Source organism: Schistocerca gregaria, chromosome 8, assembly GCF_023897955.1.
Source record: "Schistocerca gregaria isolate iqSchGreg1 chromosome 8, iqSchGreg1.2, whole genome shotgun sequence".
In the NCBI taxonomy this organism is placed as follows: domain Eukaryota; kingdom Metazoa; phylum Arthropoda; class Insecta; order Orthoptera; family Acrididae; genus Schistocerca; species Schistocerca gregaria.
Genome location: NC_064927.1, coordinates 203,855,567 through 203,883,054, shown reverse-complemented (window position 1 = coordinate 203,883,054; position 27,488 = coordinate 203,855,567). Strand labels below are relative to the sequence as shown.

Here is a 27,488-nt window from a genome sequence, read left to right as displayed (position 1 = left end):
TAACACAGATAATTAACTTTGTAAGTGTGAGATTAGTGAAATGGCCTTCCGGACTCAAAATTAGAAATTTATTAATCCGATATTGCAGCTTAAGTGAAAATCACTCAGAATATTTTAGGGAAAGGACAAGAAAATTTAGCAGGATAATTCTGTGCCACTCCACAAAGTAACTCGTCTACAACAGAATTGCCAAACATTTTGCAATGTTGGCAAGTTTCAGTTACAGTAGTGGCTTGAAGAACGTGTGTCTCCAGCTGGCATCTTTTTTAAGTGTGCTGACACATTACGAGCATTTTAAAGATCTGGTGCAGACAATTGCGGAGTTGAGCAAAGGTGAAGATCTGACAGGCATAAGTTCAATTCCCATTTCTGTAACAAGAATTAGGAGATCGTTGTTATTAATAACACTCGGAGGCACTGACTGCTACCAATATTCTTATGCATAATACCGAGTAAACGCCCCTGAACAACTGACAAAATTCTGTCGGGTGATATTGGATTCTCTCTGTTGAACAGAACTCTGCAAACCCTGGCAGTTAGTAGTTTCACTCCTGGAAGATGATGGCAGAGACAGCCATTAGCTTAAGAAATTTGATTAACATGGTACGGCTTAAAAATCGAGAATATTTTATTCATGTTTACGTATGATGAACATCGGGATAAGCACGTAAACGACATTATCTTCTTCGAACAGTGAAACGTGAAGGAAGTTTTTTGATGTTTTATTTGATAATATCGAGATTCTTCGTGGGTAGTGGGGTACACTTAGTGAAAAAATAACTGTTAAAATTTATAGAACTATTTTACGTGACCAATACATGTTGCAGGTACGTTTATCATCCTGGATTAGTAAACGTCAAGGCAATAACAACCCCAGTTATACAGCAGGAAATGTTCTTGATTGTTTTCTGAGCATCGGAAAGTCATAACGTGTCTTCTCTGTCCTATACATAATCGAAAGATGTGAATATTGGAAAAAAACAAGTAATACCCCCTCACCTTCTTCCAGTGTTCCCCAGTGAAATCGAAATGTTATTTTTCATGAGATGCCATATAATCTGTTCAGAGTTCATGTTTTTATGTTTATGTATCATTGAAGATTATGTCTGTTTCAGATGCCGGGCATGAGTAACGTCAGCTGAGTGTTCATATTATTTTGCCCAATTCATACAGATACACAAAGGAAGACTGCAGTGAGTGTTAATTTAATACTTTATTGTCCACTTGGTACATAATAACTGCCAAATACATATTTTGTAGCAAAACAGTGTGGATAAGAAGCAGAGTGAGTGGGACACGTTAGCGGCGGCGTCTGTGATGCAGAGTGCGAGGCGGGCGCGCCGCTCAGTTGGCGGGGCAGCTGAGGGAGGCACAGCAGCGCGGGTACTTGGCGTTGCGGTTGCCCTCCTCGATGCGGCAGCCCTTCTTCGGGGTCACAGGGTCGCACCTGCAACACGCGCGCAGCGCACTCAGTGCTGGCTGCTAAACAGCAACAAGTGCCGGCTAGTACTAACGTGTCAGTTACCACCTTGATTAGATTAAGGCCAGCAAAGGCAATCAAAAATAGGCTGTGATATGCTGCAACTTTACAATCTTATATTTCACGTAATGTTGTGTTTTATATATTTTTGCCACAGTTATCACTATATTGCACTGCTTAGCAAAAAAGAGAAGAAACGGTCAGATGCCAGTCTTACTTCGTACACATACAAACAATCTGTAGGCATATAAATCATAAGATGGTGGTGGTGGTAGTAAGTTCCTATGGGACCAAACTGATGGAGTCGTCGGTGCCTAGGCTTGCACACTACTTACTCTAACTTAAAGTAACTTACGATAAGGACAACACACACACCCACGCCCAAGGGAGGACTCGAACCTCCGAAGGGGGAAGCTGCGCGCGCCGTGGCAAGACGCCTCAGACTGCGCGGCTACCCCACACGGCTAAATCATTATTTAATTTTCATTATAATTCAGATATAGATATTTTTTCACAGAAATATCACGTCCGACCTTTCTCTTTGAATGTGTGGAGCGGGTATAGGTGGTGGAAAAGAAGAATTCGATTGTACTGGTGGGTATGAATGGGATAACAAGATTCCTCTGTGAAGAAAGAGCACAATTTTCAACGCAAATGGTGTGCTATTTCTTCACATCGGCATTCTTCAGAAACAGTTGCCGAAAATTGTGAACAAAACTGTGATGACAAGACTGCTCTTTGCGGTCGGCAGAGACGTGTGAGGGGAAATGCTGACGCAAACGGCGCTCGACTTCACAGACAGAAACTGCAACGTTTACCTTAAGCACGCAGTTTTGACACTACAACTGCTAGGTATTGGAGGTCTGCAGGAGTGAAAAAACAGAGAAGTTGACATGAAGTGTTCGAGACAAGTCCGATATGTGACGAAACCTAACAAAGGATCCATCGGACACCTTTTATTGTGCCAGTTATATGCAGTTACCATTGTTAGCAAAGTGGTTATCCGCAGGCGTGAACGTGCATAGTTTTCCTTTCAATTCTTACTCTGAGGGGAATAAGCAGGTTGCTAGCATGTTGATGTACAGAATATCTAATAATAAATCAATACTTAAATATCCAGTTCTAAAACTGGCAGTATATTTACAATGCGCGGACGACATTTCTATAGACCAGTGCGTCGATATTTCATACGTCGACATACATACATATCGATACACACTTCAATATACCAGCAGTCGGTAATGTCATATTTCAAATATCGATATGTCGGATTCCCAATGTTTTTAAAAATATCAACAGTCTTAGTGTCTAGTGTCGTTACGAGGTCTGGAAAGGTACGTAAGGGGGCGTGCATACTGGCGGATGTTTAGTGAACACTCTCAAGGACACTCAGATCCGACGTACTCGTGTAAGACGGCATTATCAGCACCTAACTGAGTTTAATAGGGGTCTCATTGTGGGTCTCCATCTGGACAGGTCGTCGAATCATGCAGTGTCCAGATTTTGAGGCATTCGGATCTGACAGCGGCCTGATGTTGGACTGCATGGGAACTTGAGAGCAGGCATAATCGTCCTCAAGTTTCCAGTCGACAATGTCTGGACACCACAGGGTAAGAGCGCCGTATGGAGCACCAAGCACGTACTAACCACTTCACATCTGGGCCTGCCATCCGAAAACAAATAACGGACTCCCTATAACACCGTGTGTCACTAAACACTATGTGTCATGAAGCACATGGGTCGAAGTATTTTAGAACATGTTTTTCGCTCGCGTATCATGTCATTTCTGGAAACCCAGAATCTACTCTGTAGGAATCAACATGGATTCCGGAAGCAGCGATCGTGTGAGACCCAAATCGCTTTATTTGTTAATGAGACCCATAAAATATTAGATACAGGCTCCCAGGTAGATGCCATTTTCCTTGACTTCCGGAAGGCGTTCGATACAGTTCCGCACTGTCGCCTGATAATGTAAGAGCCTACGGAATATCAGACCAGTTGTGTGGCTGGATTGAAGAGTTTTTAGCAAACAGAACACAGCATGTTGTTATCAATGGAGAGACGTCTACAGACGTTAAAGTAACCTCTGGCGTGCCACAGGGGTGTTATGGGACCATTGCTTTTCACAATATATACAAATGACCTAGTAGATAGTGTCAGAAGTTCCAAGCGGCTTTTCGCGGATGATGCTGTACTGTACAGAGAAGTTGCAACATTAGACAATTGCAGCGAAATGCAGGAAGATCTGCAGCGGATAGGCACTTGTTACAGGGAGTGGCAACTGACCCTTAACATAGACAAATGTAATGTATTGCGAATACATAGAAGGTTCCTTTATTGTATGATCATATGATAGCGAAACAACCGCTGGTAGCAGTTACTTCTGTAAAATATCTGGGAGTATGCGTACGGGACGATTTAAAGTGGAATGATCATATAAAATTAATTGTTGGTAAGGAGGGTACCAGGTTGAGATTCACTGGGGGAGTCCTTAGTAAATGTAGTTCACCAACACAGGAGGTGGCTTACAAAACACTTGTTCGACCTATACTCGAGTATTGCTCATCAGTGTGGGATACGTACCAGGTCGGGTTGACGGAGGAGATAGAGAAGATCCAAAGAAGAGCGGCTCGTTTCGTCACAGGGTTATTTAGCAACCGATATAGCATCACGGAGATGTTTAGCAAACTCAATGGCAGACTCTTCAAGAGAGGCACTCTGCATCGCGGTGTAGTTTGCTGTCCCGGTTTCGAGAGGGTGCGTTTCTGGGTGAGGTATCGAATATATTGCTTCCCCCTACTTATACCTCCCGATCAGATCACGAATGTAAAATTAGAGAGATTCGAGCGCGCACGGAGGCTTTCCGGCAATCGTTCTTCCCGCGAACCATACGCGACTCGAACGCGAAATGGAGGTAATGACAGTGGCACGTAAAGTGCTCTCCGCCACACACCGTTGGATGGCTTGCGGAGTATAAATGTAGATGTAGATGTAGATGTAGAATTACCATCACATACATAGACTGGCGTAAAACCACAACACACACGGCTGTTTTTGGAGTGGCGTCGTGACTGATGGATAAGGAGATGAACAGCGGCGCATTGTGTTCAGTGATGAATCGTGGATCTGCACTACCCGGGATAACCATCGTCAGCGAGTTGCAACAGTTGGAAGCCTACTGGGGCGATCTCGAGAGAGGCAACATTCTTCCAATGTTTTTGAGAGACAATGCGATGTTACTCCAGATGTCATGGTGTGGAGAGCCATCGGGTATGACCTCAGGTGACGGCTGGTAATGAGTGAAGGAACTCTGCTCTACAACACTACCCTCGGTATGTTGGCAATGCGAATGTAGACGAGATGTGGCTCAAATTCAAAGATATAGTAGCAACAGCAATTGAGATATTCATACCTCATAAATTGGTAAGAGATGGAACGGATCTCCCGTGGTACACAAAAAAGGTCCGAACGCTGTTGCAGAGGCAACGGAAAAAGCATGCGAAGTTCAGAAGAACGCGAAATCCCGAAGATGGGCTAAAATTTACAGACGCGCGAAATTTGGCACGTACTTCGATGCGAGATGCCTTTAATAGGTTCCACAACGAAACATTGTCTCGAAATTTGGTAGAAAATCCGAAGAAATTCTGGTCGTATGTAAAGTACACAAGCGGCAAGACGCAGTCAATACCTTCGCTGCGCAGTGCCGATGGTACTGTTATCGACGACTGTGCCGCTAAAGCGGAGTTATTGAACGCAGTTTTCCGAAATTCCTTCACCAGGGAAGACGAATGGAATATTCCAGAATTTGAAACACGAACATCTGCAAGCATGAGTTTCTTAGAAGTAGATACCTTAGGGGTTGCGAAGCAACTCAAATCGCTTGATACGGGCAAGTCTTCAGGACCAGATTGTATACCGATTAGGTTCCTTTCAGATTACGCTGATACTATAGCTCCCTACTTAGCACTCATATACAACCGCTCGCTCACCGATAGATCTGTACCTACAGATTGGAAAATTGCGCAGGTCGCACCAGTGTTCAAGAAGGGTAGTAGGAGTAATCCATTTAACTACAGACCTATATCATTGACGTCGGTTTGCAGTAGGGTTTTGGAGCATATACTGTATTCAAACATTATGAATCACCTCGAAGGGAACGATCTATTGACACGTAATCAGCATGGCTTCAGAAAACATCGCTCTTGTGCAACGCAGCTAGCTCTTTATTCGCACGAAGTAATGGCCGCTATCGACAGGGGATCTCAAGTTGATTCCGTATTTCTAGATTTCCGGAAAGCTTTTGACACCGTTCCTCACAAGCGACTTCTAATCAAACTGCGGAGCTATGGGGTATCGTCTCAGTTGTGCGACTGGATTCGTGATTTCCTGTCAGGAATGTCGCAGTTCGTAGTAATAGACGGCAAATCATCCAGTAAAACTGAAGTGATATCAGGTGTTCCCGAGGGAAGCGTCCTGGGACCTCTGCTGTTCCTGATCTATATAAATGACCTGGGTGACAATCTGAGCAGTTCTCTTAGATTGTTCGCAGATGATGCTGTAATTTACCGTCTAGTAAGGTCATCCGAAGACCAGTATCAGTTGCAAAGCGATTTAGAAAAGATTGCTGTATGGTGTGTCAGGTGGCAGTTGACGCTAAATAACGAAAAGTGTGAGGTGATCCACATGAGTTCCAAAAGGAATCCGTTGAAATTCGATTACTCGATAAATAGTACAATTCTCAAGGCTGTCAATTCAACTAAGTACCTGGGTGTTAAAATTACGAACAACTTCAGTTGGAAGGACCACATAGATAATATTGTCGGGAAGGTGAGCCAAAGGTTGCGTTTCATTGGCAGGACACTTAGAAGATGCAACAAGTCCACTAAAGAGACAGCTTACACTACACTCGTTCGTCCTCTGTTAGAATATTGCTGCGCGGTGTGGGATCCTTACCAGGTGGGATTCACGGAGAACATCGAAAGGGTGCAAAAAAGGGCAGCTCGTTTTGTATTATCACGTTATAGGGGAGAGAGTGTGGCAGATATGATACACGAGTTGGGATGGAAGTCATTACAGCATAGACGTTTTTCGTGGCGGCGAGACCTTTTTACGAAATTTCAGTCACCAACTTTCTCTTCCGAATGCGAAAATATTTTGTTGAGCCCAACCTACATAGGTAGGAATGATCATGAAAATAAAATAAGAGAAATCAGAGTTCGAACAGAAAGGTTTAGGTGTTCGTTTTTCCCGCTCGCTGTTCGGGAGTGGAATAGTAGAGAGATGGTATGATTGTGGTTCGATGAACCCTCTGCCAAGCACTTAAATGTGAATTGCAGAGTAGTCATGTAGATGTAGATGTAGACCACAGGCATCTTACCTCCTCATATCCTCTCGTGTTACCATCATGCGACAGTATCGTGGATACACTTTTTAAGAGAACAATACTCGTGCAAATACAGCACATGTCTCTGGGAACTGTCTGCGTGATGTATGTTCCAAGTGAGGTTTTAAGGGATGTGAAAGATCCACCATGGTTTAATAGCCATATTAGAAAAGCGCTACGTAAACAAAGACCACTTCATCTCAGATTCAAGAGAAGTAAAAACCTAGCTGACAGACAAAAGGTGACCAAAGTGAAAAAGAGCGTAAGGAGAGCAGTGAGAGAAGTATTCAATGATTTTGAAAGCAAGACGTTGTCAACCCACCTGAATAAGAAGATAACAGCGGAGGCCGAAATACTGAATTCAGTCTTTCGAAGGCGTTACACCGCGGAAGATCCTAACAGTGCCCTTCCTTTCCATCGTCGTACGAACGTCGAAATGGCAGACATTGAGATAACCGTTCGCGGAATTGAGAAGCAGCTACAATAGCTTAGTAGTGGAAAGGCGTCAGGACTAGATGAGATACTTACAAGATTCTATAAAGATTATGCGAAGAACTTGCTCTCCTTCTAGCAAAAGTTTATCATAGATCGCCTGAGCAACGAAAGGTACCTAACGACTGGAAAAAAGGGCAGGTTATTCCCGTTTCTAAGGAAGACCGTAAGACAGATCCATACAATTATAGACCTATATCGTTGACGTTAATCTGCTGTAGAATTATGGAACTTGTTTTATGCTCAAGAATTATGACGTTCTTGGAAAATAAACAGCTCCTCTATAAAAATCAACATGGATTCCGCAAACAGAGATCCTGCGAAACTCAGCTCACTCTGTTCCTCCGCGAGATCCACAGCACAGTGGACAACGGCGCTCAGGTTGATGCCGTGTTGCTTGATTTCAGTAAGGCATCAGACACCGTTCCGCATTGCCGTTTAATAAAAAAACCGAGCTTAAGGAGTATCGGAGCAGACCTGCTATTGGATTCAAGACTTTCTTGGAGATAGGACTCGACGTCGACAGATGTAAAGGTAATACACGGAGTACCACAGGGAAGTGTGATAGGACCGTTGCTGTTTACAGTATAAATAAATGATCTAGTAGAAAGCGACGGATTCTCTTTAAGGCTATTAGAATGATACAGTTGTCTGTACCAAAGCAGCAACACCAGAAGATAGTAAGAATTAGCAGAACGACCTGCATGTAGGCTCTGCCAGTTGACCCTGAACCTAAATAAATGTAGCATATTGCGCATACATAGGAAAAGAAATCCACTACTGTGATGCTACACTATTGATGACAAACAGCTGGAGACAGTGTCTGCCGTAAAATATCTAGGCATAACTATCCAGAGCGACCTTAAGTCGAATGAGCACGTAAAGCAGATAGTGGGAAATGCAGACATCAGACTCAGATTCATCGGAAGAATCTTAAGGAAATGTAACTTATCCACGAAAGAGATGGCTTATAAGGCGCTTGTTCGGCCAATTCTTCAGTATTGTTCATATGTCTGGGATCCCTATCAGGTACGACTGATAGAGGAGATAGAGAGGATCCAACGAATGACGGCGTGTTTCGTTACGGGATCGTTTAGGTGACTCGAGAACGTTACGGAGATGATCTCACATACATCTCGCGTACTGACCACGAGAAGATAATTCGAGAAATTAGAGCCAGTACAGAAGCTTATCGACAATCATTCTTCCCACGCACTACTCGTGAGTGGAACAGGGTTGGAGGGATCAGATAGTGGTACCGAAAGTACCCTCTGCCATACACCATTAGGTGGCTTACGGAGTATGATCTAGACATAGATGTATATCAGAATGAGATTTTTCACTCTGCAGCGGAGTGTGCTCTGATATGAAACTTCCTGGCAGATTAAAACTGTATGCTGGACCGAGACTCGAACTCGGGACCTTTGTCTTTCGTGGGCAAGTGCTCTAATAACTGAGCTCTCCAAGCACGACTCACTCCCTATTCTCACAGCTTTACTTCTGCCAATACCTCGTCTCCTACCTTTCAAACTTGGCAGAAGCTCTCCTGCGAACCTTTCAGAACTAGCAGTCCTGAAAGAAACGATATTGCACTTGCCCGCGAAAGGCAAAGGCCCCGAGTTTGAGGCTCGGTGCGGCACACAGTTTTATTCTGCCAGGAAGTTTTATAGATGTAGATGTTTATATACGCCCATGGCCAGCAAGATCTGCAGATCTGTCCCCAAAAGAACATGTGTGGGTTCCTTCTCAAAAGTCGACTCAGTCCCAGTGTCATTACCTGGGATATGAAGGAACACTTTATAACACTACTTGCCTCAGACAGAATACAACCCTTCCCAGTCGAATCAGTAGGTGCATCCAGGTCAGAGGGGTTTAACGTCATACTGAAAACTGAGCTCGTATTGCCAAGTTATTTGCTTCTGGGTGCTTCACTTTTGTTTAAAAAGCAGTTTATATCTAAAAAGCCCAACAAGTTTTCGCAGTTATTATGCCTTGTATATTTCTTGTGTTTTTAATTACTAACCTCTTTTTGTACTTTTTTGACTGCTGGAAATTGCTACACACTATTACGGTTTGCACCTGAGTGCAGTCCAGTAAGGCGTGATCTGTGTCTAAATGGTTCAAATGGCTCTGAGCACTATGGGACTTAACATCTTAGGTCATCAGTTCCTTAGAGCTTAGAACTACTTAAACCTAACTAACCTAAGGACATCACATACAGCCATGCCCGAGGCAGGATTCGAACCTGCAACCGTAGCAGTCCCGCGGTTCCGGATTGCAGCGCCTAGAACCGCACGGCCACCGCAGCCGGCGATCTGTGTCTAATAGTGAAGGGGACAATGATGTCTGTATACACTGCTGAGTCCTTCAGCGTTCTTTCAGGGGTCATTTCAAGCTTCAGGAGCACATTGTAACCTTACGGCACTATGCGCCGTAACCGCCGAAAGTTGTCCACCGCATTGGAGTACACTACAGCGGCGTTATTCTAGCTTTAAGCCACTGTCGTGAGGCACAAAACATTAAAAGTTCTTTCTCGCCTGCGGTCAATAACACTAGCTGACAATCGCTGCCTACAAATTATGGCTATTGGACAACCTGAGGAGAATGCAGCTGATCTGATTGCCTTTTTAGAGGCAACTGGCTGAGCTATGTCTACACTGATAGTATGTAAGCGCCTCTACACTATCAATTGTGCCTTAAAGGTGTCCATTACAAACAAAAGTACGAAACCTCTAGAACTGTAGTGAGCGAAGAAGGTGAGCGAGGGAAACGTGCAGTGGAAAGTGAACTAATGGTGTCGGGTTATCTCCATTGACGAGTGCAGAGTTTGTGTGGCACCTGATGAGTGCCGTGGAAGAGCGTGAAGGTGGCCAGGTATCAATGCATGTATTTCGCATACAGTCTCAAAGATTCAGCTATGAGGTGCATCAGTTTTGGGACGGTATCGTGTACGGATGTCGGAATCGGTATCACGTTGTGATGTATTCATCTTTCAAGACGATAATCCATGAAGGCATTGCACCCAATTCGTAATCATCTTCCTTCGGGAGGTAAGAATCAACTGAATGGAGTAATCTGGTGCATCTGTTGACGATAGCCTGGTTAAGCACGCTTGGGACCAAGTTGAAAATTGCAGTGCATCGTCGCAGCAACCCTCTTCATGCACAGCATGAACTCAGAAGAGCCGTCCTCTGAGACTGGGACAGGCTTGAACATCAACGTCCCTCCCACCCTGTGGATAGCATGTCAAGGAGAATCCAAGCTTATTACTATGCATGGGGTTGAGCAACAAGGTATTGTATGCTACCCAGCAGCAAGCGAGGGCTGTGCAGAAAGTAAGTTGCGACTGATCGCGAAATGGAAACCGCAGTGAAAATCAGAAATGTTTTACTTGTAACAGTTAGTTACACCTTCCAACTACTTCTCTTCGTAGCCACCGTTCTGACTTAGACATTTTTCGTAGCGTTGTACCAACTTTCCAATACTCTCATCATAGAAGGAAGCCGCCGTTGCTTTCCACCAATTCTCTACGCTGGCCTACAGCTCGTTGTCTATGCCAAAATGTTGTCTTCACAGCCAGCGGCTCAGGTGAGCAGAGATGAATCTCTGAGGGAGACAATTACGGGCTGTATTGTGGGTAACCAAACACTTCCAATTGAAACGATACAGGAACATCTTCATTGCCCCTGCAGAATGAGGCTGAGAACTGTCTTGAAGAAGGAACAGCACGACAGTTATGTAATGTTGGCTGCATAGCTTCAGGCGAAATTTCTCACCAGGTACTCGTACTTGTTGGGAGACACTATTTTCTATACAGCTTTACGCACTCACTGTGAGCTCAGAAATGAGAAGAGCGACGTGATGCTATCTAGGGTAATATTAGAGACACTGTCCAACACATCTGTGCAAAGCTTTATCTGATTTTCGTAGTCGTTTTCATTTCGCGACAGACCGGTACTTACTTTCTGAACACCCCTCGTATTTTGATTCCACAGCTGAACACTTTTCAACAGATTATCTTTCTTTTCCTCTTCGTCTTCTTCTTCTTCTTCTTCTTCTTCTATATAAGACATCTGAGGACCACCACATTCAATTATTGTGTTTGGGGTGGGTTTAGATGTTCGTCCAGTAGCTTCACGTTCTTTGGTAGTGTTTGTCTTGCCTCTCCTAGGTCCATAAGGCACCTGTCTTTTTTCTTAGTGGTTTTCTTTGGGACCTCACTTGCTTCATTCTCCTGCAATGCGCCTCGTCTTTTAAGTCTCTTTATGTAGCTCGCAATTCCTGCAGATCTATCATTTACGCCAGTCATGGTGACTTAATCATCTTCTTTCATCAGTAATCGAGAAGCTGACTGGTCAGCCTGTTGCGATGCATCATGTAGACATGTTCCTAAACACGTCCGTGATATTTTCAGAGTACTTCTAGAGTTTCTGTTTGGTATTTTTATACCCGTTAGTTTCTTCGACTGGTTTCCGAATCTTCCTCATTATCTTACTCTGCTGCATTTTCTCCTGAAGTTTCTTTGTGAGAACCTACCTTTTGAGTACTAGGCACTCTGCAGCATATACGGCTCCTGAGGGACGTTGATGTTCAAGCCTGTCCAAGTCTCCGAGGACGGCCCTTCTGAGTTCATGCTGTGCATGAAGAGGGTTGCTGCGACGATGCACTGCAATTTTCAACTTGGTCCCAAGCGTGCTTAACCAGGCTATCGTCAACAGATACACCAGATTACTACATTCGGTTGATTCTTACCTCCCGAAGGAAGATGATCAGAACTGAGAGCAATGTCTTCATACATTATCGTCTTGACAGGTGAATACATCACAGCTTGATGGCGATTCCAATATCCGGCCCAAAACTAGCTCACCTCATAGCTGAATCTTTGAGACTGTGTGCGAAAGACATGCATTGGAACCTGGCCTCCAACACGCTCTCCCATGGCACTCACCAGGTGCCACACAAACGCTGCACTCGTCAATGAAGATAACCCATTCGTGCTATCATTACACCATCAATGGAAAATAATACACGTTGTTCGAGATCATTCTAGCAGTGGGTTCATGTCTCCATCTGGTAACTGCTGTAGTCTACCAGTCGACAGGTCCTTCCACTGAAGCCTCTCTAGTGGCTGATGGTGGCAAGTAACCACTATAAAATTAACTGTCGTTTCCTGTACATTAATTAATTTCATTGTCCTCTAAAGCCATTGTGAGCTTTCTTAGTGTCTACTGTGTCATGAAGTTCAGTAAATTTATCTTTGTGTGTTTCAGATATAACTAAATCTTCCTTGAGACATTTGAATCTCATCTTAATCTACGATAATGATGGACGCTGAAGAACTGAATTGAAAGCTGTGCCACGGCCAGAATTTGAACCCACGTCTCCTTGTTTAATAGGCAGGAATGTTAGCCACTACACCACCACAGCACTGTCGCTACGTTGCTGCATGGATTACTCAAGTCCAATGCCCTCCGCAACACAAACTTCATATATTCTCCTTTTCTTCCCATTGTTAGACCATCACTATTGCCAAGGCTCTCTGCATTGGAATAGCATCCCAGCGTTAGATCTTATAATGAGTTTTTCCTTGAGACATTTGAGTTTCACCTTTATCTATGACAACGATGTAAACCGAAGAAATGAATTTGTGCCACAGCCTGGACTTGAACCCATGTCTCCTTACTTACTAGGCAGGACTGATATTGCTATTCCAATTCCAGGGAGCTTCGGCGCTAGTGCTAATCTAAGATGGGGAAAATAAGCAGCAGATATAAATTAAAGTATGTGCTGGGGAGGGCATTGGACTTGGGTATTCCGTGTAGTAATCTTATCCCTAGTGCTGCTGTGGTGCAATGGCTAGCATTCTTGCCTAGCAAAGATGGAAACGTAGGTTCAAGTCATGGCGATGGCACAAATTTTAATTCATTTCTTCAGTTTCCATCATTACTTCAGTTATGTTACTATCAACGACTGACTTCCGTCAGACCATCTAGCACTCAGGAGCAGGACGTTCACAACTTTGTGTAGGCCTTTTCTGTGTCTTAGACAAATGTGAGCAGTAGGGATCACTAACGATTTGCCGACCGCTGTGGTCGAGCTGTTCTAGGCGCTTCAGTCCGGAACCACGCAGCTGCTACAGTCGCAGATTCGAATCCTGCCTCGGGCATGGATGTGTGTTCTGCCCTTAGGTTAGTTAGGTTTAAGTAGTTCTTAGTTCTAGGGGACTGATGACCTCAGATGTTAAGTCCCATAGTGCTCAGAGCCATTTGAACTATTAAGTGTTGATCAACAAACTTTTAATTTTTAATTACTCTCGAACTTATAGAAAAATTTCCTGAGCTCTGCGACCTGTTCGAGAGTTTACCATTGTTTATGTCATGTGTCTAATTCACTGCTTGTTACAGGCTAACTGACTAGCTTCCTGTCTAGTTTTGTCGAATACACCTTTGACGAATAACTAACGGCTTGTTGCTGAATTACCACTTCCAAGGCACACCCCAACTATAGTTAGTTAAGCGTCTGTTCGAGTAATCCCAAATAGCCCAACACCTCCGAGAATAATATTTCTGTGGAGTCTTGTTGCCGCCACGGCAGATCTCACTAAGTTAAGTCTCTGAGGATGCCGTCGCTGCAGCACGACGCGACACCACCATTACTGCACCACGCACATAGTGGTTACACTCGTCTGGTGTGAGACGTTCAATTGGAGGGGGGGGGGGGTCCACCGGGGGCCGAACCGCACAATAACCCTGGGTTCGGTGTGGGGCGGCGGAGGGGTGAAGTGGACTGCGGTAGTCGTCGTATGGTTGTGAACCACTGTGGCTGCTGTGGGGACGGAGCCTCTCCGTCGTTTCTAGGTCCCCGGTTAACATACAATACAATGCCACCATCTGATGATGTCGAACGGTTATTTCGATGAAATATGGAGATTTGCACAATATCACGCAGCGTGAAAGGTATTTTCATCCTTACTTTTATGGTAACTACATTGACGCAGAAAAAATCGCAACACCAAGAAGACATTGTGTGACATAAAATAAAGATGATAGGCGTGTTTCTACATCTCAAAGATGATGTATAATGAAATTTTGCGCCTGTCGCACAGGAGTGGAGCTATTAGTAGGTTTGCTTTACGGTCGTGTACGTTAGTTACCTTTGAGATTCCGCGTGGTGAGCTGATTTTAGTCAAGAATGCCTTTAAAACTACGAAGACGCTATTATCAATACCTCACTGAGTCTGAACGAGGTCTTGGCTACGAGAATCTGATTGTTCCTTCTGCTATACTGAAGAAAGACTTGGCAGGAATGTAGCCACTGTACTGACTGATGGCAGCACTCATCACCAGAATGTACGGTCGCACGAAGATTGGGCTCCAAACGGCACGTGATGCTGCCGAGTAGGCATACCATCGTGTTCGGTGTATGGTTCTGACGGTTCGTAATGTATCAGCAGCAGCTATTTGAGTAGCATTTGGCACCATAGTGTGATTTTGCAGCGTACATTCCACTGACCCCAAAGCACTTCAGTGGCGCCAAGCAAGAGCTCACTGGAGGGCAGGATGGAGGCCTACAGTATTATCTGATGGAAGCTGGTTCTGCGTCGTGCCAGTGACGGCCGTGTCTTGGTTAGAAGGAGGCCACTGGGGGGTCTGCAAACAACCTGTCTGCTTGCTGGACACACTAGGCTGCATCTGGACATGATTTGGGGTGCTATGTCAGATACAGCAGGAGTTCTCTCATGGTTATCCAGTATAAACTGACTTCAAAATTGTACGTCAATCTGGTGATTCGACCTCATGTGCTGCCATTAATGAACAGCAATCCAGACGGTGTTTTCCAACAGGATAATGCTCGCCCATATGCCGCTTTTGTAACCCAACAAGCTGTACAGAGTGTCGACATGTCTTGGCCTGCTCGATCACCAGCTCTGTCTCCAATGGAGCACATATGGGACAACATCGGACGACAGCTCCAGCGTCATCAACAAACAGCGTCTCTGGTTTGAGCGACCTAAAGGCATGGAACTGCCTCCCACAAACTGACATCCGGCACCTGTAGAACAAAATGCGTGCACGGCTGCATGCTTGCTGTCAACATTTTGACGGTTACACGATTGTTAATGCAGCAGTATTTCATATTTGCTATAGCTTATCTCGAGCTTACATTAACCTATGATCTAGCAAAATTTATCAGATAAATATGGTACCTAGACAAGTGTATTCTAGAAGTTTTATTTCTCTTCATTAATTATTGTTTAGTGTTGCCATTTTTGCGTCAATTTATTTTTTATACATATTCTGACTTGTGTATGTGTAAACGTTTGTGTATGACGAAAAAAATCGAGCTTAAGTATAGATTAAAATGTGTGTGAAATCTTACGGGACTTAACTGTTAAGGTCATCAGTCCCTAAGCTTACACACTACTTAACCTAAATTATCCTAAGGACAAACACACACACCCATGCCCGAGGGAGGACTCGAACCTCCGCCGGGATCAGTCGCACAGTCAATGACTGCAGCGCCTCAGACCGCTTGGCTAATCCCGCGCGGCTAAGTATAGATTTAACATCGTAGTTTGTGAGCATACAGTCATGTCACTGACCGCCACCCATAAAAACCGTTAAAAAATAGCTAGTGTGACGATGTAATCGGTGTGTGTGCGCGTGCGGGCACGCACGTGTGTGTGTGTGTGTGTGTGTGTGTTTTTTGTTTGTTTTGATTTATGGACGCTCAACCCCGGGGTTATCAGCTTCTGTGCTCGCGAGCGGAGGCATTAACGGTCAGTGCTACACGAACAATAAAATCGCTTCGAAACAGTCGCAATCGTGCTGACTGAAGTCATACTGACATATCACATAAGTGATCCGTCTGGAATAGGTACATAAGCACTTACATAAATACTTTTTAATATGTTACAGAGGGATCACGCTACTTAATTTCAGATATAAAATACCCTCTAATATACTATTCGACAGAATACTCCCGACCATACAGAGGGAGACGGGGCCGTACTAATACGGATTCCTTCCTGGGAAGTCAACTATAGGTCAAATATTCACCTTAACACAAATCCTGAAAGAAAAAAAAACGAATACGGAGTTTGCACGCATCACCTCTTTATACATTTCAAAGCATCTTATGATAGACTAAATAGAGAGCAGTTATATCAAGCTCTAGATGAACTGAGAATCTCTAGAAAGTTGGTAAGGCTGGTGAGAATAACAATGAGCGAAACACAAGGTAGCGTGAGAATAGGAGGAATGATGTCCAATACATTGAGTATTAAAAATGGAGTGCGACAAGGGATGCATTGGCATGCCTTCTCTTTAATGCCACCCTGGAGAAGGTGATGAGAAACACAAACCTTCTGAACAGAGCAACGATCTTCTATAAATCAGTGCAGATACTGGCCTACGCAGATGACATAGATACAATAGCAAGAACCCAAAAAGCAATGGAAGAGACATTTACAGGAACAGGGCAGTTGGAACATGGGGTTAATTACTAATGAACAAAAAACAAAATATATGGCAACTGGAAAAGCACATAGAGAAAATATGCCAAATGCAATAACAATGGAAAAATATACATTTGAGAGAGTTGAACATTTCAAGTACTTGGGCTCGACAGTTACACATCTAAATGATACCTCCTATGAAATTAAGCAGAGATTAATACTGGCCAACAGAGCCTATTTTGCCCTAACAAGACTTCTATCCTCAAGGCTCCTGACTCGAACCACGAAATTAACTATGTATAAATCACTTATACGACCAGTGCTTACATATGCCTCTGAAGTTTGGACATTGACAACTAAAGATATTGAAATACTGGATGCATTTGAAAAAAAGGTACTTAGACGAATTATCGGCCCAATCTGTGAAAGAGGAAGATGGAGGAGGAGATACAACCATGAGTTGTATACCATATACAAATACCAACCCATCAGAAGGATAGTTAAATCATCCAGACTGAAGTGGGCGGGACACGTGGCTCGCATGAATGATACAGCAGTACCAAAAAGAATATTACAAGGAAAGCCAGGAGGGCAGAGAGGACTTGGTCGAACAAGAGCTAGATGGGAAGATGGAGTAATCGAAGATCTTAGGAAGACGGGCTATAGAAACTGGAGAGTATTGGCAAAGGACCGAGAGAGATGGAAGGAAATTGTACAAGAGGCCAAGGCTCATCAAGAGCTGTAGAGCCAAGAAAGAGGAAGAAGATGTCTGTCGTGTCTTGGGGATTAATCATCCGCGTCGCGGAGGTTTTCGGTAGACGTTAACACATAGTATGTGCCTTAAGTGTGGAATATCAAGGCAAAGGAAACTGTATGTAAAATGAGAACGTTTCACAAGTGGCTGAATATTCGCTTAACCATCGTGGTCTTCTCGTGGAGACCACATCCACTCGAGCTGCGACCGTTATGCGCTCCCTCGGGAGAAGAACTTGCGTGTTGCATAACTAACGTGAACTGTGTGTATCAGAACAAAAAGTAGTTGCACATGTGATTTCTGCTTTAAGTAGAGCAGTTTTACCACAGTTTTCTGTGTACGATTTCACAGTGTGTCATTTCCCCAGCCCTGTAGACGTTCATTACTTATAGGAACGCACGCTGTTGGTGGAACGGGATGTACCACGGCTTATCAGGTATATGGATAATCACAGGCAACGGTCAACAGCAGTCATCGTCGTAGCGTGAGTTCTCCCGTAATTATGCTAAATGGCTCTGAGCACTAAGAACATGTGAGGTCATCAGTCCCCAAGACCGTAGAACTACTTACACCAAACTAACCTAAGGACATCATGCACATCCCCCGGCAGGATTCGAACCTGCAACCGTAGCGGTCGCGCGGATCCGGACTGAAGCGCCTAGAGCCGCTCGGCCACAACAGCCGGCCGTAATTATGCCCGTTGCTGCACGCCTCTGGTCGTTATTGGACGGGCTTCGGCGCCCACACTTACCCTTTGCCCTTGATGATGTACTTGCCCTTGGTCTTGCCCTGGGCGCAGGTGAACTGCGAGCACGGCTCGCGGATGCGGTGCCACGTCTGGCCCACGGCGTAGCCCTCGTTGCGGCGTGCGTCGTAGCACTTGCCAGGGTGCTCTGTGGGACAGAACATCGTCACAACCACGTCACATTTAATAGATCACAACATCATCCATCCATCCATCCATCCATCCATCGCTAGTAGCTCTACGAGGGCTATTCGGAATGTACGAGGGTCGGTCAAAAAGTAATGCCTCCCATTTTTTTTCTACTTAAAAAAATTAAGTTAAGTGAAAAATTTGAATTTGGCGCCATTCCTCAAACCTTCTTCTGCTATCCACTGCAGTAGTAACTTTCTGTGTCAACAGGTGGCAGCACAGCAGAAGTTTGTAAGATGGCCGACATCGATGTTCGTTTGAGACAGCGTTGTGTGATTGAATTCTTGAATGCAGAAGGTGAAACGCCCATACGCATTCATGAAAGACTGAAGAAGGTGTATGGTGTTGTGACAGTGGATGTCAGCACTGTTAGACGATGGGTTCGTCGTTGTAAGGAAGCTGAAGGGCAAACACCGTTGACTGACGAAAAGCGGAGCGGCAGGCCGGTGAGTGCAGTGACTCCACACAACATTCAGCAAGTTGATGACATCATTCGTGGTGACCGTCGGGTGACTGCAGATGAAGTGTGTCGCATTATTTCTCTTAGTAAAGGCAGTGTGATCACGATTATTAAACAATTGGGGTACTCAAAAGTTTGTGCACGGTGGGTTCCAAGAATGTTAACCGATCAGAATAAAGAGGCAAGGAAAACAATAGCCTCCCAACACTTGCAGCGCTTCCGTTTGGAGGGAGATGAGTTTCTGAAAAAAATTGTGACCGGGGACGAAACATGGGTGCATTTTTTTGAACCCGAATCAAAGAGGCAGTCAATGGAGTGGCGCCACACAACCTCGCCGAGGAAGAAAAAATTCAAAACTGTGCGATCGGCAAGGAAAGTAATGGCAACAGTTTTCTGGGATACAGAGGGTGTGATTCTGGTTGATTTTTTGGAGCAGGGATGCACAATGCAAGACCACACACCAGTCGTCACACCTCTGACGAGATTGTCAAAATTGGATGGGAAGTTTTGCCTTATCCCCCATACAGCCCTGACCTGGCACCATCAGACTTCCATCTGTTCGGGCCACTAAAAGAAGCTCATCGTGGGATTCATTTTGAAGATGAGGAGGCCGTCAAAACATCCGTGCGTCAATGGCTTAGGAAGCAGAGCTGCGATTTGTACCGTGGTGGGATACATGCCCTTGTTCAAAGATGGACCAAAACTGTAGAGATGGGCGGAGATTACATTGAAAAATGACAAAATGGTCCTCAATGTTGTGGTTTTCAACCTATGTAATTGCATTTAAATTTCCTGACAATTAAACGTAGAAAAAAAAATAGGAGGCATTACTTTTTGACTGACCCTCGTATGTTCCGATCGGTCGCGAAATGGAAACCACTAAAAATCCGATGAAGCTTTGCACAGCTGTGCTGGGCAGTGTCTCCAGTATGTCCGTCGATCGCGTCACGATGCTCTTTTAAGTTATGAGAGCACAGTCAGCACGTAAAGATGCCTAAGGAGTTGCGTTTCCCGCCAAGTATGTGGGCATGGTGAGAGACATCGCCTGATGGCATGCAGCCCATACAACACAAATGCCATGAGATTCCTTCTTCGCGACAGTTTTCGGTGGAACTGTGCAGGGCAATGAAGATGCTCCTGTACCGTTTGAATGAGAAGCCACAACATGGCCCGTAACTGGCTGGCCCTGAGCTTCATCTCTGTTGCCATGAACTGCTGGCTTTGAAGCCAACATTTTGGCACACTCAACGCCATGGAGATCAGCGTAGAGTATTGGCGGAAAGTGCAGGTGGCTGCCTTCTATGATGAGAGTATTGGAAAGTTGGCACAACGCTGCGACAGATCTCTAAGTCGCAGGTAGCTGTAATGCGTGGCTAACAGTTGCAAATAAAACAGTTTTTTTTTTCATAGTGGTTCCATTTCGCGACCGATCGTAACTTACTTTCCGAATAGCACTCTTGTCAAAACTGCAACCACACAATGGAAGCATGTACATTATCCCTCTATAGGGTGTAACAAAAAGGTATGACGAAACTTTCAGGAAATAATCATCTTTGGGTTGAAACTCTTTTACCAAAACATATGTTTTTGGATGGGGTCCTCCTTTAGCAAAACACAATTTTGCTTTTCATCCCATACTTGTTTCACTGCAGTTGCAGCATCTTCAGTGGGCTTTTATTTTTATGGCTGTCAAAGACAACTAATGTTCTTCACTGTTTGTATACATGTAAATATTAGTTTTTAAATCGTGATTACAGATGTTTGAAGAAACACATAAAATTATGATTTCCTATCTTTTTACCACATGCTGTGGTTTTTCTGATGCATTATGTTTCTACAATGACTGTTTTGTTTCACATTTTGTCATCTGCAACCACATAAACCTTAAAATAGACGAATTGTTGAAGCCAAAATTACGATTTGAAAATTGTTATGGCTATGCCCGAAATTAATTAATTCTGTGTGGAAAGTTGTATGTATGTGTGTATGTGTCTATTTACATTATGTTTCACTTATGTTTCCTTTTTTCCTCATCTTCTTCATTGTGAAGCACTATATATTGAGCTGTTAACTGTCACTGTTTCACTGTTTACGAGCTGTAAAACCAAACATGGCGGACGGTGGAACATTTGAAGGTATAAAAACAAGATGGTTGATAGTGAAACAGTTGAAGGTGTTTCTGGCGGTTGTTCTGAATCTTTCAGAGGCGTCCTCTGCATCGTCTGTGTGTGTGTATGAGACAGAGAGAGAGGGAGAGAGGGGGGGAGGGAGTGGGTAGGTTTGAGGATTTTTCATTATTATTATTACTTTTCTTTGTGTGTGTGTGTGTGTGTGTGTGTGTGTGTGTGTGTGTGTGTGTGTGTGCGCGCAAAGGGGGAGAGAGAGAGAGAGAGAGAGAGAGAGAGAGAGAGAGAGTGAGAGAGAAAGAGAGAGAATGAGAGGAGTGACAGAGAGAGAGAGAGAGAGTGACAGTATGTTTGAGTATTTTTTCTTTTGTTTGGGTAGGGGGGGGGGGGGAGTGGGGGGTGGAGGGCGTCGTTCCTCAGACATGTGTACCAATAATAAATAGTAATGGTGTCGTGTCTGCCTGTTTGAACTCGCTTCTCCAAAACTACTAGGAGGATTCTTGCAGGTGACTTCAGCATAGTTTAGGACACCATACACGCTCGTCAAAGTCGGATCCCAGAAAAAATATATCGTTTTACAAAAACCGCCTTGTCCGTCTGTCTGTTTGAACACGCTAATCTCCAAAACTAATAGACGAATTTTCATGGTGTTTTCGGACGTAATTTGAGCATAACTTGGGGTACCGTATAGAGTTTATTTCATGAAAATCGGGTAACGAAAGAAAAGATATCGCAATTTAAAGTTTTATCGAAACTAAATCTGTTACGTTTTCACAATTAACCCGCTGAACCGATTTCGACAAGATTTGATGTGGAGATAGCTTGAACCCTGAAGAAGATCACAGGCTGCTTTAGAAAGTGTGTGGTACAAGATGCTTATCGATTTGAAGAATATGACGCGATTTAGTAAAAATACTTAGAGACAATGAGGTGCACCGATCAGCGGATAGCAGCGATTAGTTTGTTAACGTCAATACATTCTGCTCTAGAGAAGTGTGGTGAACGCTACATTCTACCCAGTTGAACACTGAACTAACTACAATCGGCCACTAATCAAGTTTCGCATTGTTGTCGCTGTGAAGTATGAAAGTGCTCTTCAGACAAATTCCCTCTTATTTCTTCAAGTCTTTGAACCTACTTAAGTAACGTTTGCACATGAATTTTTAATGAGTTAGTTGTACAGATGTGTCGGTAATGTTTTCAACATCATTTGAGTTCAAGGTTTACGTTTTTAAATTATCTTATTGTAATGTTAAATTATGAAATTATGTAGTATACATGTTGGATAGCACCGGTCAAGTGAGTGATCGGCACAACCTCTCACAGACTTAAATACTAATGCGTTGATCTTTTATATCTGTGTTACTTTTAGCTATAGTAGATTGCAAGAAAGTGTATTCTCTTTCAGATGCCTAGGACTTGGAAAAGGACTGCTGCCAGGGGAGAACGGACTGAGTAAAAGCTGCAGCAGGTGTTGTTATTTATCAATTAAGGGCTTTCCATAAGAGCCCCAAGTAAATAATTTAACATTCCATTCACAACACTGCGTGAAAGGAAATTTAAATGAATTTCAGGAGGTCCACTTCTTGGTCAAAAAGTAGCTTCTACTCAAGAGCAGGAGACAGCTTTGGAAGAACGAATAAAACTGATGGACAATACTTTCTGTGGACTAACTTCATATGCTGCGGGAAATAATGAGCATAACAATTTTTCCAAAGTTTCCTGCTTGGCTGGTTTTATTCTCAAAAGGAATCCCTTAAGTGTCCGAATACTGTCTTACACTCTTTAACCGGCAGGAAGTAAAATATTTGTTGATAATTTGGGAGCTGTGATGACAAAACTTGCTTTCACACTGGGTCGTATTTTTAACATGGACGAGACAGGAGTGACAACTGTCCTAGAACCTGGAAAAGTGATTAGCACTAGAAGAAAAGAAGAGTTGCCTCAATGGTTAGATGGGAGCGAGGGAAAATGATAACCGTGATTTTTTGCATGAATGCTGGAGGGGACTAAATTCTGCCTATGTTTACATTCCCTAGAAAAAGAACGTCCCCACATTTGCGACAGGATGGCCCAACATCTGTTTTTTTGGTTGTTCCCCTATTGGTTGGTCAAACGAACCTTTAGTCGTTACTCTGCTTATGCACTTCATTCACCACTCAAAGGCTAGCGCGGACAATAAAGTGCTTTTGGTTCTGGACAACCATAGTACCCATGCCACCTCCCAGTCATATGATTTGCCTTGTGAGAACGGTATAATTATGTCCTCATCCCACCACACCCGTCTCTTTTGCTTCATTCGCTGGGCGTACGATTGTATGCACCTTTGAAATCTGCCTTTCGACGTGAATGTGATATCAGATCCTGTATGATACTGCTGGAGCGTTTAACACAGCGTATTCCAGATAAGTCACTATTAGAAATGCTGTTCCTGGGTTCAAACAAACAGGTATTTTTCCTATGAAGCCAGATACAGCCACAGATGAAGATTACTTACCAGCTGAAACCATCCTGTAACATGATGAAATTCCAGAAATAGCCGTAAGTGAGTGACGAGCCAGTGAGCACATCACCTACGAGCAAAACGAAGTCAAGTGACTCGGCGCATTCAGGATCCTGTTTGGCAAGTAAGCCAGCCAAATCACTGCCCAGTGGCCAGTTGGCACTAATGACACAGCCAAAAGAAATTCTTGATATCACTTCTCAATAAAAACGTAGATCTATCTTCAGCAGGTCAAAACAAAGCAAAGAAGCCAGAGGAAAACACAAACAACATTCAGAAATTTTGATTGCAAGCTCTCAAAAGAAAAAAAAACTAGAGTGCAAACTGTTAAACACGAAATCCCCTGAGGAAAGTAGGCCGAAACAGACAAAGAAAGAAACCAAGAAACGCAACCATAATTCAAAGTTTGGTTCCCAAGTAACAAATATTAAGAAATGTGGTTCGTTTGCAGGGAATTTGAGCAAAATGGCAAAGAGTGGTACAGGTGTACAAGCAGTGGGCTTTGGAACCGTGCTCTTTGCAGTAAAGCGGAACTACTTGGGATTGGGATCAGTCGCAATTACTTTCAATAATTCTTTTTGAGGACAAAGACAGCAAGGTTACTGCAGAAGTCTTCTAATGTCTTGAACAAAGTGTGGTCAATGAACTTTAACTTAAGCGGAGACACTTCAATTTATTGTGCCAAAAGACATTTTCCTTAAAACTGTAATAGAGATAGTATACTTTCCCGCTTGTTACCTGAGTGGAGTCACAAATGGACTATATGATTATCAAGTTAAATGTAATAGACGATGGTACCCAAAGAATGAATTGCTATCACTCCAGGGGGTAAAATACCACTTTTCCGATTTGTTCAAAACTTCAATATGATTTCAAATTTAGCTACCCTGTATGTCGGGCATTTTATGTAATTAGGTAAGTGATCAATGATTTTGGTTGTAGCACTGTGCACCAATACCTCAGAAAATGTCTTTTTTGGTACAAAGGAATGAATGGCTTCCTTACACCTGTTTTTTCTGTATTGCGGACCTCGTTGACCACCATTTTTACATTATTGGAGGTCTTCTTTGCCGGCTAGACTCTCATAATAGAGTTCCTTGACTGTCTTCTGATTTATCCAGAACTGTTCTTGCTCCTTTGTGTATATGCCATCTGTAGTACTTGATGTCTTCCCATTTTAATCTGATCTTCCATATGTCTTTCGTAACATTTCAGAATCATCTGTCTGGAACTTTAGATCTCTGACTCAGAATTTGAAAGATTTATTTTGCAAGAACTTATCTCATTCATTGCATAAAAGTCTGGGTGTAATTTAAGTTTCAGTTTTCTAATATATTTCATGAGTCGATCCTTTTCCTGGTAAGGTTATTTTATGTCTCTTAGCCTATACTAACCATCAAGACTTTGGACGCTTTTGTTTGCGAAGAGCGTACTGTTCAAGCCTCTGTGCTTCTCTTAACCTTGCCTTTCATAAAATTGTAAGAATTTCACTTGGCTACAAATACTCTATTACCGTGATAATGTTGTTTTCAGAGTTTAACTTGCTAATAGGGGACTTCCTCGTATAGATATCATTCGCCCTATGAAAATCAGTAGTTATCGTGTCTCGTACCGAGCGAGGTGGCGCAGTGGTAGGACACTGGACTCGCAATCGGGAGGACGACGGTTCAATCCCGCATCCGGCCATCCTGATTTAGTTTTTCCGTGATTTCCCTAGATCACTCCAGGCAAATGCCGGGATGGTTCCTTTGAAAGGGCACGGCCAACTTCCTTCCCCATCCTTCCCTCACCCGGGCTTGCGCTCCGTCTCTAATGACCTCGATGTCGACGGGACGTTAAACACTAATCTCCTCCTCCTCCTCCGTGTCTCGTGTAGTGTTGGCTTTACTTTTAGTAGTTACTAACTGAAAGATCCTCTCCAGATATTTAAAGCTGTAAAGTATTTCAGTGTTATCTCTTTCCAACACTCGTAAATATAAAAGTAGCTGTCCCCTGAGTCTTTTGAACCTTAGACAGCTATCACCACCACCTTACTAATGAGTTAGAAAGTATCTGAACTAAGTTGATTGCGAAGCCACACAAGCTTTTTCTTGCGATTTAATTCTCTTTAATTTGTACGTTCAAAACCCTTGGAGATTTTGCCTAATCGGCCGACATACTGAATTTATCAACGATAGCGTACCTTTTTATGTGTAGACCTTAGCAGGTTGTATGTGTGTTTATAGAGCATTTAAAACCGTGGCTTTACAGTGTGATTACATGAAGATGTCATAAACTTTCAGGGACGATAGAGAAAAATAAATGTATCAGTCTGTGGAAGAGCCCTGGTCCGCAAACGACTGATCTGAAGTTACAAGCGAAAGTCGTTCTTTTGATCTGACAGTGGGCCTCTTCTACTTCAGGTTCTTTGCTTTCTAATTATGGGAGTAAGTAGTATGGACCAAGACAAAAAAGTCTTGTAAACAAGGGACAAAAAACGCATACCTTAAGATAATAAACTGATAGCCAAGATCGCAGGAATTCTTTTTATTCCATGATTACCGGTTTCGGCGAAACTAAAGCCGCCATCATCGGATCTTAGGACACATACAGGTTTGCCTTGATGTTGTAGCTTGTAGTTTATTGTTTTACAAGATTCTAGATCGCCCCCACATGAGCACAATGTGCTTCCTACAGCATCCTTAAGAGCTTAGTCACTATTTCGGAAGAAGAGAAGGCTTCACAACAGCTAACATAAACAAGTACTCATAGTATTGGCGGTATGCCTCCTAGAGTCCGTGTTTACTGGACGGTTTTTCTTGTTTCGGTGCACACTGCCTCCTGCCAAAACTGGAGAGCCTGCAGTAGAAGAAGTCTACTGTCAGAGGTATCAGAATGAGTTTCGCTTATAGTTTTCAACTCTGTCGCTTCCGAACCAGGGCCCCTTACCTCTGATGGATACATTTACCCCTCCCTATCATCCCTAAAAATACGTAACGTCAAGGAATCACCCTGTTTGTAGGAGGCCACTCAGTAATTTTTAAAGACATAATCTCCTACCTCTGTTTGTACTGTAATTGGTTAAGCCTTTTGTTACCTTCAACGAAAGTTAATTCTGTATTAATTCTGAAGGTGGCAGGGGTAAAATACAGGGAGCTAAAGGCTATTTACAATTTGTACAGAAACCAGATGGCTGTTATAAGAGTCGAGGGACATGTAAGGGAAGCAGTGCTTGGGAAGGGTTGTAACCTCTCCCCTCATTTTATTCAATCTGTATATAGAACAAGTAAAGAAAACAAAAGAAAAATTCGGAGTAGGTATTAAAATCCATGAAGAAGAAATAAAACCTTTAGGGTCGCCGATGACACTGTAATTCTGTCAGAGACAGCAAAGAACCTGGAAGAGCAGCTGAACGGAATGAATAGTGTCTTGAAAGGAGGATATAAGATGAACACCAACAAAAGCAAAACGAGAATAATGGAACGTAGTCGAATTAAGTCGGATGATGCTGGGAAATTAGATTAGGAAATGAGACGCTTAAAGTAGTAAAGGAGTTGTGCTATTTGGGAAGCAAAATAACTGATGATGGTCGAAGTAGAGAGGATATAAAATGTAGACTGGCAATGGCAAGGAAAGCGTTTCTGAAATAGAGAAATTTGTTACCAGAATGAGATTTTCACTCTGCAGCGGAGTGTGCGCTGATATGAAACTTCCTGGCAGATTAAAACTGTGTGCCAGAGCGAGACTCGAGCTCGGGACCTTTGCCTTTCGCGGGCAAGTGCTCTACCAACTGAGCTACCCAAGCACGACTCACGCCCCTCACAGCTTTACTTCTGCTAGTATCTCGTCTCCTACTTTCCAGACTTTACAGAAGCTCTCCTGCGAAACTTGCAGAACTAGCACTCCTGAAATAAAGGACA

At 43.5% G+C, this 27,488-nt stretch overlaps 1 protein-coding gene across 1 annotated transcript in view; it reads right to left on the bottom strand.

The window, feature by feature from the left end:
• Positions 1 to 1,194: 1,194 nt before the first annotated feature.
• The window catches only part of LOC126284771 (U-scoloptoxin(16)-Er12a-like), a 94,381-nt gene continuing 68,087 nt past the window's right edge, over positions 1,195 to 27,488 (bottom strand). Inside the window, exons 3-4 of the mRNA XM_049983932.1 lie at positions 18,318 to 18,459; positions 1,195 to 1,447 (exon numbers count right to left, since the gene is read on the bottom strand). Of these exons, the coding sequence (XP_049839889.1) occupies positions 1,345 to 1,447; positions 18,318 to 18,459 (245 nt within the window). The 3' untranslated portion in view covers positions 1,195 to 1,344. The remainder of the gene's footprint in view (positions 1,448 to 18,317; positions 18,460 to 27,488) is intronic.